The 15,949-nt window shown below is 45.1% G+C and overlaps 2 protein-coding genes across 9 annotated transcripts in view; both read left to right on the top strand.

Annotated features, from left to right (window-relative positions):
• Pdpk1 (3-phosphoinositide dependent protein kinase 1) overlaps positions 1 to 7,053 on the top strand; it is an 87,304-nt gene extending 80,251 nt beyond the window's left edge. For 6 of the 7 annotated variants that reach the window (XM_023711427.1, XM_023711428.1, XM_023711432.1 and 3 more), the window contains 3 exons: positions 2,960 to 3,017; positions 4,069 to 4,221; positions 4,575 to 7,053. In XM_023711427.1, coding sequence (XP_023567195.1) covers positions 2,960 to 3,017; positions 4,069 to 4,221; positions 4,575 to 4,691 — 328 coding nt within the window. In that variant the 3' untranslated portion in view covers positions 4,692 to 7,053. The remainder of the gene's footprint in view (positions 1 to 2,959; positions 3,018 to 4,068; positions 4,222 to 4,574) is intronic. The other variant, XM_004627848.2, reaches the window with a different exon arrangement.
• Positions 7,054 to 10,277: 3,224 nt separating this feature from the next.
• Kctd5 (potassium channel tetramerization domain containing 5) overlaps positions 10,278 to 15,949 on the top strand; it is a 28,871-nt gene continuing 23,199 nt past the window's right edge. For both annotated transcript variants that reach the window (XR_002820420.1, XM_004627847.2), the window contains exon 1: positions 10,278 to 10,593. Coding sequence is in view for 1 of the 2 variants with exons in the window: in XM_004627847.2 (XP_004627904.1) it covers positions 10,342 to 10,593 (252 nt within the window). In the remaining variant the exon portion in view is untranslated. The remainder of the gene's footprint in view (positions 10,594 to 15,949) is intronic.

Raw genomic sequence — 15,949 nt, 5'->3', positions numbered from 1 at the left:
CCCCTTTGGTCTTTTTTAAGACAGGGTCTTGGTACACAGTTCAGGCTGGCCTTGAATTCACTTTGTAGCCCAGGTTGGTAGCAATCCTCCTGTCTCAGCCTTCTGAGTGCTGGGGTTACAGGCATGCATCACATCCCAGCCTTAGTTGTTCTTAAAGCCCACATGAGCTATGTTGATTTGTGACTTGAGGCGAGGCCCTTGGTGGAGCAACCTCCCTGACAAGCCCCACTGGTCTCAGCTGTTGGACTAGTCAGGTCAGGGTAAAGTTAGGCTAGGTTAGACTGTGGGGCTAGTGGAGCTTGGCAAGAGAGCCTGATTCCAGTTCTTCAGAGTGCTGTGAGCCATTTGTGGAGAAGTACAGGTATATTTTCATGGTTGTTCTAAGCCCTTCCCAAATAAAAGTACAACAGAAACCTCAGATGAGGCATTTCATTGCACTTACTCTATTACAGTGAAAAGACCCTCAGTTAAAAGACCCTGGGTTAAAAGACCCTGGGTTGGGCCGGCCAGATACTTCAGCAGATTAAAAGCGCTGGCTTAGGTAGACGCAGGGGCCTACTGTGCTGGCCCCACCTCCGAGGTGAGCTGAGACTGAATGAGACAGGGTGTGGTGGCATGCACCTGTAATCTCAGTGCATGGGAGGCTAAAAAAACAGGAGGATTATTACAAGTCCAATCTGTGTAATGAGACCCTGTACTAAATACATTAAAAAATAAATAAATAAATGACCCTGGGTTTAATCCATAGTATGCCCCCCCCCCCAAAAAAAAAGTCCCACCACCAGGAGGCTGAGGTAGGAGAATTAAAAACTGAAGTCCGCCTGGAACAATAACAGGAGTCTGTTTCAAAATAAAAAATTAAGGGCAGGGAAAGTACTGAGGAGTACAACTTAGTGAGGAAGTCCTAGGTTGAATCCCCAGTATTATTAACAGTATAAACCAGTAGCTGTTAGCTTTAACCAAATGAGATAACCTGTAGACATTAGGACAATCTCTTAAGCTTTTAGGAGGTAAAGTTTATATATCTTTGACTTCCAAATTCTTGTGTTTGAATAAAAGTATTTTGTTACACCAGATGTAGTATTATATGTATGCCTGTAATCCCAGCACTCAAGGGTAGGTAGGAGGATCATGAGTTCAAGGGAAGTCTGAGCTACATACAGAGATCCAGTCTGGAAAAAAAAAAAGACAATATTTTATTACTGTGGCAGAAATGTCAGAAAAAATTTCCCTCTCCCTGGGTGCTGGGGTTTAACCCAGGGAGGGATTTTGAGCCTGGTACATACTAAGCATGTGCTCTGTCCCCTTTGAAAAGTTGTGCTGTTTCTTTTGTACTGTTGAGAGTGAGAGTTGAATCCAAGGCCTCAGGCGTGGTAGCCACATTTGCTGCTTCTAAACTACATTCTCATCCATATATAGAGTCCACCACAAAAAGATATACACTTCAGGAAAAGGAAAACTTGTATAAATATTTTAATACTAAATTTATTGAGACATCATGAGATTCATAAACATTACCTTTGTTTTATTTGTTTGTTATTGAGACAGGGCCTTCCTATGTAGTTTAGTCTGGACTTTAGCTCACTAGATAACCAGGTTGGCCTTGAACTTCAGACGACCCTCCTGCCTCAGCCTCCCATTTCTTGGGTTACCTGTGTGTGTGACACCATGCCCAGTTACAAGTTACCTTTGGCCTTAACAATGACAAGAGATTCTCAAAGTGGTGGCCATTAGCTTCTAGACATTCATTTGTATGGCAGACTACTGCTTAGTTAACTGTCACTGAGATTGATTGTTATACATGCATTTCCAATTTCTCTAAGAGCTGACAGGGTAGTGGGTTTTCTGCAGTAATATGATACAGTCCTGGGTCTGCATGTGAGCATAATACCATCTGTTGAAAAAACATCATACTATTTTTCTTTTCCTAAAGTGTGTATATTTTTTGTCAGACTGTGTGTGTGTATGTTTGGAAACAGTGTTTCACTATGCAGTTGAGGCTGGCCTTGAACTTGTAGCATTCTTCCTGCCTCAGCCTGCCAGACTTACTGTTAATGTTTCAAGGCTTCTGTAATGCTGAGGAGGACATACCTGATACTCCAGCATAATCCAATGTTTTGTTAGAAGGGCCAGGTGCAATAGCACATACCTATAACCCCATCTACTCATGAGACTGATGCAGGAGGATCGCATGTTTGACCCCAGCCTGGGAAGTTTAGCAAGATACTCTCAAAATAAAAAAATATAAAGGGTGCTGAGATTATAGGCATGCACCACCATGTCTGACATCTTTTTATATTTTTATTTTGGGACAGGGTCTTGTTAAGTTGCCCAGGCAGACCCTAAACTTGCAGTTCTCCTGCTTTAACCTTCTGAGTAGCTAGGATTAGAGGTCTGTTCCACAGCCCAGCAAACAAGATATTCTTGAGCTAAGTCCAACTTAAGTCTTTCAGGAATCTATGATATAAAATACTCTGAATTTTGGGTACTGACCCAGGGATACTGGCACAGAAAGTAACTTAAGGAAGACAGTCTTATCCTGAAGTTTACTCCCAACAGCATGTGCCTTTCAAGAGGATTCGTCACTTCTCAACACAGGGTTCCCCCCCCCCCGTCTATGGGGATGCTAGGCCTCATCAGTGAACCCAGGACTTCATGCATTCACCACAGCTTTTTTTTGAGGTGACAGTGACATGTGTGTTACCTCTTGGTACTATGGTACCACTCTCCACCACCTTTCCTCTGATGTGTAAGTGCCTCAGTCTGAGAGGTGACCACAGGGGATCCAGATTCCAGTCTAGATACTGAAGGAATGTTCCATACCCTGCATTTGGAGTTACCTCCTGATCCTAAGGAGAGGTTGATTCATGCTGAGTCCAGAGACCCTGGGGAATTTGTGAGGAAGGAGGAGTCCAGAGAATTTCTATGGATGTGTCATTCTTCTTTTTTTTTCTTATAGGCATCAGTTTGTAGAAAATAATTTAATACTAAAAATGGGTCCAGTGGATAAGCGAAAGGTGAGTTGGATCCCTGCTGCTCTTTCTCTTCATCAGTTTCTTTCTTCTTCCTACCTCTAACTAGTCCACTCTGCTTCCTTGGACTCCTACTAGTGTGTTGGATATAGCACCTTCTCTGTAGAGATTATTTCCATGTTTTGTGGCCCAGGAAGACCTAGGACCTCAGGAAAGCCATCAGAGCCTCCCTGGAATGCCACAAGAGGAATGTGGAAAAGCCAGCCTGGTGTTCTTTCTCTGGAACCTGGCTTCCCATTGCTGCACAAGGCCAGGCTTACTGTTTCAAGACTTCTGTCATGCTGAGGAAGACATATCTGATATTCCAGCATAGTCAAATGTTTTGTTAGAAGGGCCAAGTGCAATAGCACATGCCTGTAACCCCAGCTATTCATGAGACTGATGCAGGAGGATCACATGTTTGACCCCAGCCTGGGGAGTTTAGCAAGATACTCTAAAAAAAAAAAAAAAAAAAAAAAAAAAAAAAAAAAAAAAAAAATATATATATATATATATATATATATATAGATAGATAGATAGATAGGCTGGAGGTATAGCTCAATGTTAGATATGCCTGGGTTAGAGTCCTAGTACTGTAAAAACAGACAGGACCCTTAAGGGTCATTGTGCATTATGGTTTATGGACTGAACAGATAGTGTCAGAAAATAATCAGACTCTGTGCTATCGTAGGCTCATACTGAGCATGGGCTTCTGACTGCCCTTCCTGGCTGTGCAGCCTCCATGAATGAGTGTGTCCACACCAGCAGTCTGTGGCCTGGTTCATGGAACACAGGGCACTGTGCCTTGAAAGAACTAAGTGCCAGGGACAATGGGCTGCCTGTCAGCAGCAGGGCCCTATACTTATGTATCTCTGACCTTAGAACTTGGGCCTAGGCAGGAACAGGTATCACAGGTGACTGAGTAGGGAACTGGGCAATGTCCCTGTGCACTGAGGGGCTTTGTAGGCCAGTCTCTCATGAGGCAGTGGTGACCAGTGTGGTTAGCACTCCTGAACTGTAGTAAGAGTCTTTTATTTTTTTCTTTTTTTAATATCAGGGGTTGTTTGCACGAAGACGACAGTTGTTGCTCACAGAAGGGCCACATTTATATTATGTTGATCCTGTCAACAAGGTCCTGAAAGGTGAAATTCCATGGTCACAAGAACTCCGACCAGAAGCCAAGAATTTTAAAACTTTCTTTGTCCATACGGTGAGTCTGTCCCTATGGACTCTTGTTGGCAGTGCCATTGGAGACCTTGGTGCCTCTCTTGGATGTGTGTTTGCTTTGACCAAGGGGCAGCTGGGACCAAGGCAGTTTCTCCAGTCTAGAGGCCCTGTGTTAATGGCTCAATTCTAAGGTGGGCTGGGAAGACACCCTGTGCTTTTTTTTTCTTAGTTTGTGCTGGGTCGCTTGTCTACTCTTTAGCTCCTGCACATGTGGAATGAAGAAAGACCACTGTGCTTACAGATTTGTTCTAAGGTAGTAGTGCTAACAGCAGAAGGGGTGGCATGGTGCAAGTGGCTGGGATTCCTAGGAAAACTGTAGATACTCTGTTTTTACAGCCTAACAGGACATATTACCTGATGGATCCAAGCGGGAATGCTCACAAGTGGTGCAGAAAGATCCAGGAGGTTTGGAGGCAGCGATACCAGAGCCACCCGGACGCCACTGTGCAGTGACACAGCCTGCGGCCGGGCTGCCCCTTGCTGCCAGGACACCTGCCCCAGTGCGGCTCGGCCGCCACCCAGGACTCTTCCAGACCACCTGCCGGCCATCTCAAGGAGAACACAGAAGGCAGAAACCTTGCAGCTTTTTTTATTTAAAAGAAGAAGAAGAAGAGAAAAAAAAAAAAAAAACAATCACATAGAGAACAAAACCAATAACAAACAGGAATTCAGGGTCACTTTGCTTGTTCCCTGTGCTCTGTGGAGGCTCCCACATGCTCTTGTGATCAGGGGGACCCCGCCCCATGCACGGCAGCCCAGTTCCCAACCAGACCAGTGGCCAGACTTGGTGTCACTAGCTCCTCCCAACATCTGTTGGAACCATGCACCTGCCTCCACCCCGCCCTACCTGCCATGCACTACTACTGCTGTGGCCAAGGAACCTGGTGTGTCATCCTATTGTTGGCTGGTATCCCCCTCCTTTCACCCAGGAGCCTCTGCATACCTCTGTTGGGTCAGCCACCAGCTCTCTGGGCATTGGCTTTTTTAGCTTTGTGTGTGCGTGCGTGCGTGCACTGCCTTTCTTTTCTGTGTCTCTCCTGTATGCTCCTCTTGTGCCTCCCGGATTGGCTCTAGTGGCAAAATATCTACAGTCTTTGTCTCTGGCAGACAAACTGCTGAGGTCAGGAGGGGCCAGACTGCCACAGTTGAAGAGCACCCTTAACTTCCACCTTCTAGCAGTGTCCATCAGTGGAACTGGATACCAAGCCAAACTGACAGGAGGAATGCTATCAGTTACAGAAGCCTAGTTAGCACCTAGGTGGGTGTTTTCCTAAGAACACAAAGTCCTTCCCTGTATGAGGATGAGGCCAGAAGATACCGCAGAGGAACCAGCCAGAGCAACCTGAGCTGATGGCCACTAGGTAAAGGATTGAGGCCTCTGGCCTTTCTGAGAGTCTGAAAAGGTTTAAATGTATAGCTCTCTGCCGAGTGAGGTGTGTGCTGAGAGAAAATCATGGTGTTTGCAGCCCTGGGGTGCTTTAGTCTCATGGCTAGCCTCACATGCTCCTTGTTTTTGTTGTGGCTAAACCCTTCTCAAATTTAACTCAGTTTCTGTTTCTGTGTAGAACGAAACACGTCACATTGGCTAGTCACCTGGTCCCATAGGGTGGACTTTGCTTGGGAAAAAGTGTTACTCACTGTTGCCCGGAACTCAAGAAAACCCATTAAATCTGAGCCTGCCCAGTCTGGCATCTTTTGCCAGTTTTAGGGCCTCTTCCTTTGATGCTTTAGTGGGAGTGCTCTGCTTTATAATACAACCTAGGATGTGTCAGTTCCTTACTTTGCTTTATTATTCTTAGGAAGAGTGCTCTAGAGGAGTCCAGTTGTGCCTCGTCCTGCATAGGTAGCCCCTAGAATGGCCATTAATCCCTCAGGGAGAGGAGCAGGTACCTGCCTTTCCAATCTACCCACAGATATGTCTCTGACTGCCATGTCCCCAAGGCAAGAACAACTTTGTCATTTCTGTAGATTTTTCACAAAGGCACCAGCAAAAGGCTCACACAGAAAAGATCCCTTCACCTCCTGTCTCCAATGACCATTGATTACCCGGTGTCCTTGACCTGTTTATTTCCCAAACTGGTTTAATGATAAAAATGGCTTTTCTTAAGCTGGGGAGGGATATAGATGTGGGTGTGCTATTGTCCTGGGGCACAGACACTGGGTGGAAGCTGAGACTGCTCCCTAGGCTTTGCTAGCCATTTCTGTTGAGTTTTATTCAAACTAGCATGTGTTAGGGCCCCACTGGCCCTGGGGCACTCTAGGGAGCAGGACCCAGCCCTGGCTCATGGCCGCATGGCCAGGCCCCTTTTCTCCTACGTTGTGGCAAGATTTGCCCATGTTGGGTGAGCCTCACCTGACCATTTCTTGAAAAGCCTTACTCCTCTTGTTGCTGTCTTGCTCTCCTCAACATGTCCCATGTCTATATGTGCAGGGGCGGCTCCCTGACTCCCCTCCATACACAAGCGCAGGGAAAGCAGTGTCCAAGGGCACCTGGCTACCAGGGAACAAAGGGACTGAGACTTTGCTTGATAAGAGCACCAGGCTGGCCACAGGCAAGTGAGGTGAGTCTTCTGTTGACTCTTCTCTCTGGAGAGTGCCACTACCTCTGGGGCTTCACCAACAAGCACTGTCCTAACCTCTGGAGCTACAGATGAAGACTCAGAGCCAGAGGCTGAGATGATAACTGTCCCTACCTGTGCTGTTAGCTGAGTCCTTTTTGGATCAACTTTGTTTTCATGCACAGTCTCCCTTTTGTTTGCTTTTTTTTTTGTACTGGGAATCAAACTCGGGACCTCACGCTTGTCAGGCAGGTACTGTGCCACTGAAAAACATCCCTGGCCCTTGCTGAGTTTTTTGTTTGTTTTTTCTTTTTGTTTAAGGCCCATGCAGGGTTCTTTTCTTGCCCAGACTTAACATCAAGTTCAATTTTCCCAACTATCCTTAGAGCCGTCACCATGGACAAAGGTGCTTTAGGTTCTGGAACAGGGATGTGGGTGATAGTCTAGGTGCATAGACATAGATAGATGGAAATCTATCCAAAGTGGGAATGTGTCCAAGGTGAGAAAGTAGCGTCCTCTTACTTAATAGCTCTGGGAGTCATGTGTCTTAAGAAAGGGCAAGGATAAACATCAATGCCATGACTACCCTGTGTAGTTTCTCCTGACATAGAATGGCAGATGTGTGCATCAATAGCTCAAAGAGCTTACTGTGCCCTGCCTTCCCCTGAGAACACAAAAAGAAAGCTTGAGTTCAAGTGGGTTGTTTCCACCCTTTGACTCTGAACCCCAACAGGGTCAGTGGACAACCCTGTGTGGAGCTTTGAGCCTCTTTATCCCAGAGAGTGGCTTACTGATTCCTAAACTGTAAAAAATTTGACTGGGAAAGATGGCTCATGTCAGGCCAAAAGTGACAGGAATTTCATTTACTCTGGCTCTCTTGGGTCACCCTATGGTAGTTGTGATTCATGCCTAACGGGAGTGTGTGCATAGCCCTATGACATAGACCCTCACAATGCCAGGTAAGAGGTCTCCAGTGATTTTTGTACCTTCTTGAAAGTAATATCGGTTTTTCTGAAAAAAAAATCACCTGTAGTCTTATCACCCAGAGAGCACTATGGGCATTTTAGTCAAGATCCTATCACACCCCTCAACCCTAGCATTTGTTTGCTTTTGTAACTAAACTGGGAACATATATACTATTTTGTATTGAGCTTTTTCATTTGCTAGTTCATCCTAAGTATTTTCCCATGTCACAAGCAGTTCTTCAGAAGCATGTTTTTAATGATTGTAGAGTCTGATGCTTGTAAATTTTATCATAATTTATCTGACTGTTTCCTGTAGTGAAACATTGAGATGATTTCTGATTTTTCACTATATGAATAGTGCTGTGATGAATTTCCTTATTCCCCCTTAAATGCGTGAAAGTGCCATTTTTGGGTGAAAGACTTTCATTTTACACTCTTCTCTCTCAGTCTGATGCTTATTACATGCTCCAAGTTTGAGTAATAGAACCTACTTCTTGGTGTCCTACAGATGTGGAACAAATCAGTTTCTGCTAAGCAGTGTGTTGCAGAGAATGGTTAGATATGACTAGTCCTTTGTTTTAAAAATGCCACAATGGTGTCATTACTGCATATCCATTTTTGACAGATCTTTACAGGAGCCAGTTTCCTTATTTCCACTGCAAGAATCTTATCATGAGTGCATGTTAGTTCTCTTCCATCCCTGCTGCTAGGGCTCCCAAGTGCTTGGTTTTCAGAAACTTGTACTTTGTGTCCACAGTGGTACTGAATGCTTCTGCACAGTCAGCAGAGATAAATGTTGAACTGACCTTGCTACATGCTTAGTGGGTGATTTGTAATTAAGTTTATAGATTAAGAAAGTACATTGGGCCATTTGGGATTGGTAGCAGAGCAAAGGCTCTCATTGAAAAAGAAACCATGTAGATGATTGGTTTTACAAAAGTCTATGTCCCTTTCCACTATCAGAGTCTTTGTGGTTTGGGACAGCAAAGTGATCAGGCCTCTTATAAAGAGTATAGGTGACCCAGCTGGCATGGATATAAGGCTTTCTTCCCCCTTTCTAACAGTGCTTCAGGGTAGCTAGTAGTCTTTAGGCCCAATCATCTGAATTTCATTAATTCTGTATCTCCATGTTGGTCTGGAAATCTGCATGAGGGACTTTATGGATGCCATGCTCAGTGCTCCTTGAGCCTGCCATAGCTTATGGCTGAATCGTGTAGAATTGGGCTGCCAGTCCTCCTTTGGTGCCCCTCCTCTGGACCCATGGGTGGTTCACAGACCCAAAGTGATCGTTCCTGAATCTTGAGTGGCTGCAGCCCTCATCAGAGTATGGTAAAGGTACTATGTTCTAGAAGATGTCACTTTACATCCTTCCATTTCGTTTCATTGCAAACCTAACATGAACTGATAGTGACTCAAGTAAGCTTGGCTGATTCTTAGGCAGAACGTATGGCAGGTGCCCTTGAATCGGGGCTGGAGTCACTTCCAGAGCCTCTTGAGAGATGCTGGCTACTGGCCTAAGACTGTCTGGTTGTAAATCAGTCTGTCTGTGAAAAACTAGTCTAGGGAGGAAGCTGAGTGGTCATGGTGGGCAGACGAATGAGCCATGAGAACACCTGAATTTTTCCTGTAAGTCATTTTTTCAATGTGAAGAAACACCAAACACTGTATAGAAAACTTTTTACAAAAGGCAAACCTTTTAATCCCTGTAGCCCACTCTAATCTGTCTGGATGAATGACTACCAGTAGGTTATTGTGTAGGTGAAAGCCCCTATTTTGACCATAGTTTGGATGGTAACAAATTAAATATTACAGTATTTAGAAATGCTGCAGCTGTTCTGTAACCACATAAAATAGGACGAATCAATAGTGTGTTGCTGTTCTTCAGGTTGGTGGCAGTCAGAACAAGTGTAATATTCTCTACTTGGTCTGTAGCTGTACAGGCAAAGCAAAATTTAAAAAAATTATGAAAACAAAATAATGCAATGATACTAGGATATACACTTTTGTATTTTTATTCTTATATAAGGTTATTTGCTGGCTATTGTTGGCCTCTAGTTCAGTCTGTGTTATTTAAATTCTAATATATGAATTATTTGGATTGAATTCATGTTCGGGGCCACGCTGTTGTATGTATTGATGTACAGCCTTGAATGTGAATAATTATTGTAAACTATATTTTACAACTTTTTTTCTGGCTTTATTATATAAATTTTCTATTTGGTCATGGTTTAATCATAATTTAATGAATCTGTTTATTCTCTTTTTCAAATATCTGTGCTTTAGATGTAGTTACCGAATGATGAATTTCACTCGTATGCTCGGTAATCTTGTAATAAAAGCATGTAGTGTGTTACGTGTTTGCGACCCTGGCTCCTTTTTGGGTGAGGGCGAAACCGAGGCTCCCTCCGGCCGGAAGGGGGCACAGCCGGCCGCCTTTCCGGACCGGAACTTCCGACCCCCCGCGTGACGCCGGGGCGGGCACTTTACTGGGGCGGACCTGTGGGCGGGACAGCACGGAGGACACTATTAAAGACCGGACGCTTCCAGTAGAAGATCGCTGTGGCGGGGCTTGCCGGCATCATGGCGGATAACCATTACGAGCTGCTGCCGCCAACCCCGGGTGGTCTCGGGGCGGGGCTGGGGGGCGGCCTGTGCCGCCGCTGCAGCTCGGGGCTCAGCCCCCTGGCCCAGCGCCCCGGTGGTGTGTCCAAGTGGGTCCGGCTTAATGTCGGCGGCACCTACTTCCTCACCACCCGGCAGACGCTGTGCCGGGACCCGAAGTCCTTCCTGTACCGCTTGTGCCAGGCCGACCCCGACCTCGACTCGGACAAGGTGAGGGCCGTGCGGGCCCCCGAGGGACTCAGGTCTTTTTGGCTATGGCCAGCTGCGGGCTCCAAACCCGGTGCTCCACGGCCTGCGCCCTGGGCCCGAGGAGGAGTTGGCGCCCCAGCACCCACCTGCCTCGGGGAGACCCTGTCGCTTTCCCGGGGGCGCTTGTCTCCCAAGCCTTCTCCGCCCGGTTTGGTGGAGAAGGAGGTTCCCTATGCCCAGGACGTTAGTACTTTTTCTCCTTGGGTTCTTACGTTTAGTGTGAACATTGCTTGTACCATCGAACGATCGAGCGAGCGTACTTACTGGCTCTGAAACAGAGAACCCAAACATCTCTTTCCACATTCCAGACGTTTCAGTTAAGAAGGCATTGGGGTTGACACGGTGGCATTTACAGAGTTGACGCTTCATCCCTTTCTTCTAATCTACAACATGCACCGGCTCCGCAGCTCTTAGGTGCAGTCCCATAGTAAGATTTTGTAACAAAAAGGTTGTTGCTCAAATTAGGGAATGGTTTAGGGGTGGGGGAGGCAGACAGGGATTTTTTAAAAATCTGCTTTCTACCTATCGTACTTTCCCACTAACCTTTAATTTTCCTGTTTGTTGTATTTTATCAAATTAAATGGCCATACTGTTGTGCAGGTGGCAACGAATTATTTTCATTATTACTTTTACAAGAGGTGCATGGCTAAGGAAAAGTATCTTGGGACCGTCCAGGATTGAAACTCAGAAAAAAATGTCTGTAGGAAGAGTTTTTACCTGCCCCCCCTTTCCACCTCTCAGGCAGTTCACAAGCCTTATTCTAACTTTGGAGGGTTTCAGCTGTGCCTGTGTAGTTGCACTTGAATTTGTGCCTTGCCAACCTGATGCTTGATGTTCAGGAAACTCTCCAGAAAGATTAGGAATGCTTTTCACTTCCAGAAGACTGACACAGACAAAAGTTCTTGGTGTGTGACTTGACCCTATGAGCAGGAAATGAGGATTCTTCCACAAAATCATTCGACGTGGATAAAAGCAAAGTTTGAGTTGTTAGTGCAGGTCCATCTCCTCACCCTGCCCTACTCCCAGCTGTTCACCCGTTGCTCATTTGACCCAAGTCTCTTGTTAGAAAATTGACCTCCTAGAAAATGACAGTCATCTGTAGAATAGAAATAGATTTTTTTTTGCCAGCTATTGGTTTTCCTTTTATAGTGTGGATGTATGTTTTACTGTTGACTTTTCTTTTTAAACAGTGGATCTTACTGATCATGCACTTGTCCTTTTTACTCAGATGCCCCTATTTTGTATATTACATCAGATTTTAAATTTCTTGTTTATTGGGGTCTTCAAAGAAAGGGCCGTTGATACTCAACACTGGCACAGTGGATTCAGAGCCCATTGCACAGTAAAGTAGATGTCATCCTTTTTATTTTACTGTCTCTTAAGACCACTTTAAAATTATACCTTCATGTAATAGAGATCCTTAGATGTGGAGGGAATCTATCAATATATATGTATATATATTTATTTAAATCGCCATTTATTGAATTACATTTGATTTTCAAATTGTAAAACCCGAATTTATAACATGAAAGTAATACAGCATTTAGTTTCTTCTCTCACAAAATAGTTGATAGTAAATAAGGTCAGTTCCAGTCACAGGTAAATTGCTAGAAAGAGTAATGCTAATTAATATTGGTCATGTTACTAGAGTATTCCAACTTAAAATGAAAATATGTATAAAATTCTGTCTTCTCACTTCCTCACACTTCTGATGAAAGAATGTTCCAGGAGATTCCTCCCCAATAATTAAATCCTGAGTGAGGAATTTGAGGAGGGTGGAAGGGAAGAGGTGTTCACAGTGGGAGGCCATTAATTACATGATGGGAAATAAACAGGATGTTGATTCACCTGTAGAGATCTTTAAACCCTGACTTCATAGTTAAGATTAATAAAAGGATATCTGGTAGATATTTCTAAAGTTTAAGTGACCTGCTACAAATTTCCTTGCCTGGCACTTGACTAGTGATTGTTGAGTTCAGGGGAGATAGCTCAGTAGAATAAGCACCTGCCTGGCAAGTGCAGGGTCCTGAGTTCAATCCCCAGTACTGAAAAAAAAAAAAAAAAAAAAAGGATTTTCAAATACTGCTGCTCACTTTGGGGCAGGGGAGAGTGCTAAATGCATACCAGGTGCTTCCTGACTCCCTCCTCCCCAGGTCAACCAGTTACAGCAGAGATTTCTGGGGTGTTTTCTGAAGATGTTGACGGACAGGTGGGTCGGGGGCAGATACAAGCACATCCAGGGATTGCTTGACTGATTTAAACCTGTGGTCTGTGACAACCCCCTGCCCAAGCACATCCTCAGAACCCAGCTTGGTACCCACCATGCCCTGTGCCCCCCGGACCCTTGTCCTGTTGTCTTAGGAGTCAATTCAAGGCTCACTATTACCTTGAAGTTCTCTTTGTAGATAGCCTGAGTGAATTTTCACTTCCTCTTGGGACTTCCTCCAGTGGGACTGTGTCTGTGTTGTGCATTTCAGCATCTGTTCATCTGTTGTCCTGCATCATTTTTCTCATACTTTCCTTAGGGTCAAGCCAGGCATAATGCTCCTTCCTGAGTTGCCCCTGGGAAGTGCTTTATAAAGCCTTGATACTTGATTTGTTTTGGTTACAGCTCTTTGTATTTCATTCTGTATTGTATTTTACAGGCATGATTGAAAAGTTTGTTGTTTGTACCAGAACCCAGCTCCTGCTTTAGTGTAGAGATGCTTTAAGAGGTGAAAGAAGCAGGCACTATGTGATTAGAAGCTTGTATAGTTGAAGAGGGCCCATTTACAGCCCTCTTCTACAGTTATACAAGGTAGGCCTGGAAAAAAACTGCTGGCTGCTCATGTACTTCTGCCTTTAGAACTAGGATGTTGTCCTTGTTTCTCAGGTGTAGATATGGTGGCATTGGGTAGGTCTTTGGAGGCCCAGCAGTTCCTTTGACCATACCCCTGCAGTCCTTTTCTGTACCTACTCTAAATGTACTTGGTGCTGGTGAATTTTAGGGTTGGAAAGATAGGAATTTTACAGACAGGGCTAGGGGATGGCATGTAAACAGAAGTACCATCTTTGAATCAGCTGCTTGGCAAGAGAAGTGGGGATTACTAACTGGTAGAATCACTAAAATCCCATGCACTGGACAGAATTGTGTTAGTCGTGAGGCCATGTTTCATTTTGTAAAGTGAGAATGTTCTCTAACTATAAGTCCTGCTGCTATGGTTTCCTCTGTCCTGAGTGCTTGTTCTTGCTGAATGTGTGGTCATCTCTTTACAAGGCTTCTCATTTTAAGGTCCTATGGCTTTTGAAACTTGGCAGCTGGGAGGTCCACAATAGCCAAGATGCCAGCAGCTACTTCTATCCATGTGCACACTGGCTCTTACTAAACCTTAGCTCTCCTAACACTGCAAAGTACTCAAACTTCCGGGTAGGGTTTCCATGATGGGTGTTTTCCCTAGTGAAGAATTATACTTGGAACTTAATAAAGCCTGGTTTGACTCTGTTAATGTACCTATGTCTTACTTTCATCCTGTGTGAAATGAAGGCTACAGCATGCAAGAAGTAGCTGTAAAATTCAGGAAGAAGTATGGGGGCTGCTCAGCCTTGCTCTGGGGCACTGCAGTGAGTAGAGACTACTCTTAGTTTTAAAGATAGACGCCAAGGATGTGCCCCCATCCCCCACTCCACTTTATTTTTGCTAATGGCTTTTTTTGCTCTTGTGGTACTGGTGATTGAACCCAAGGCATTCATACTGACCTACATTCCCAGCCCTTCTTTAGTTTCTTATTTTGGGACAGGGTCTCACTAAGTTGCTGAGTTATACAGGGTAGGCTCAAACTTGGAATTCTCTTGCTTCATCCTCCCAGGGTGCTGGGATCATAGGCTTGCTGTTACACCCTCAGCATTCTTGCTAATGTTTATCTCTTATAGATACGTATTACTGTATATTTGTCAGTGTAAGTCTGGGCAGCTCCTTTTGAGCTGGACTCTTGCTTCCAAGGCTCATGTATGTGTGAATGAGGCCTACTTTGCTTGTGCCAGAGCTCCTGTGTGATTTCAGGAGGACAGGCAGGCCCCTGGAGGACAGATCCCCAGCTCTGGATACTGGAGCCTATGTCACAGGAAAGGAGCAGTGCTGCCTGGGCAGCCACCAAGTTTTCTTACAGACACTTGATGTCTTTGAACTGGGGAAATACAGCTCCAGTGCTTCAGTATAAGTGTGTTTGGCATGGCCTTGTGGCATCACCAAAGGCATCCAGGTGTGGGATGTGATCCTAACATCTCTATCCATATACTTGCAGGTTTGGGCTTCCATACTCTTTGGGCCCATTTTGCAAGTCAGGTTTGGGTGACCAGCTCATCACTCTCTGTAAGCTGGTGTAGGTTTTTCCAAGTAGATAAAGAAAGTAGGTACCGCAGGACACTGGGCCATCAGTGAGGTGAAGGAAGAACCAAGGTCCTGCCTTTTGGTCCCAGTGAGAAAGAAGAGGACTCAGCACTCAGTCCTCATGCGTGGCTATATATGGAGAGAGCAGAGCTACATGGAAGCTGCCAAGTAGTAGCATGGGGACAGCTGGGAAGAGAGGGGTGGGCGTGTCACAGGCTAGGTGTATGCCTTTGTTTGGGTTGTCCCAGTTGCAGTCTCCTTGGATGCTGACCTTCCTACAAATTTGGGCAGGGTTGGAGCTCATAGCTTGGAAACTGGAGGGTGGGGAGGTCTCACTCTCAGGGCCATTGTAAGTGGAGTTGGGGGAGAAGATTTGTAGCTCAGAGCCCACCTAACTCCTTAACTGTGATTATGGTTCCTGCCTGTTTCCATCTCCTGTCTAATGATGGCAGTTGCCTATTGAACATATTGTACATAATCATAACGTCAGGAAGGAGGTGGTATCTGCTGGGATTCATTTTTGTATTTGCCGTAGCTAGAATGTCCCTAGAGATGAAACTACTAAAAAACTGGCAGATGAGCAATCCCTTGCCTATTGACATGGCTGTTCAGAATAGTAAGACCCTCCCAGGTGGTCTAGATAGGTAGCATATGGCTCCTGGCCATAACTCATACAGTATCAGGCTGGTCCACTCCCTGTCTTTGTGGTACCATTGAAACCTCTATCCTGGGAGGACTCTTGTCCTGCAAAATCAATGGGGCAATATGCAACAGGTCTCAGGCTTATATACACAATTCAGAGCATGTTTGTTCCCCCAAGAAGCCCCAAGATCCTCACTGGTATGGCCCTGTTCACAACCCCACCCATTTCTTCTTCTTGAGAGCTTCATTTGAGATCTTAAATTATTTCCAGCTACCATCAAGAGGGGCAGGGGTAGAGGCAGCCAGGTC

Source organism: Octodon degus, unplaced genomic scaffold, assembly GCF_000260255.1.
Source record: "Octodon degus isolate 3935 unplaced genomic scaffold, OctDeg1.0 scaffold00021, whole genome shotgun sequence".
In the NCBI taxonomy this organism is placed as follows: Eukaryota; Metazoa; Chordata; class Mammalia; order Rodentia; family Octodontidae; genus Octodon; species Octodon degus.
Note: the sequence above shows the minus strand (reverse complement) of the source record. Positions and strands in the feature narration are given on the sequence as shown.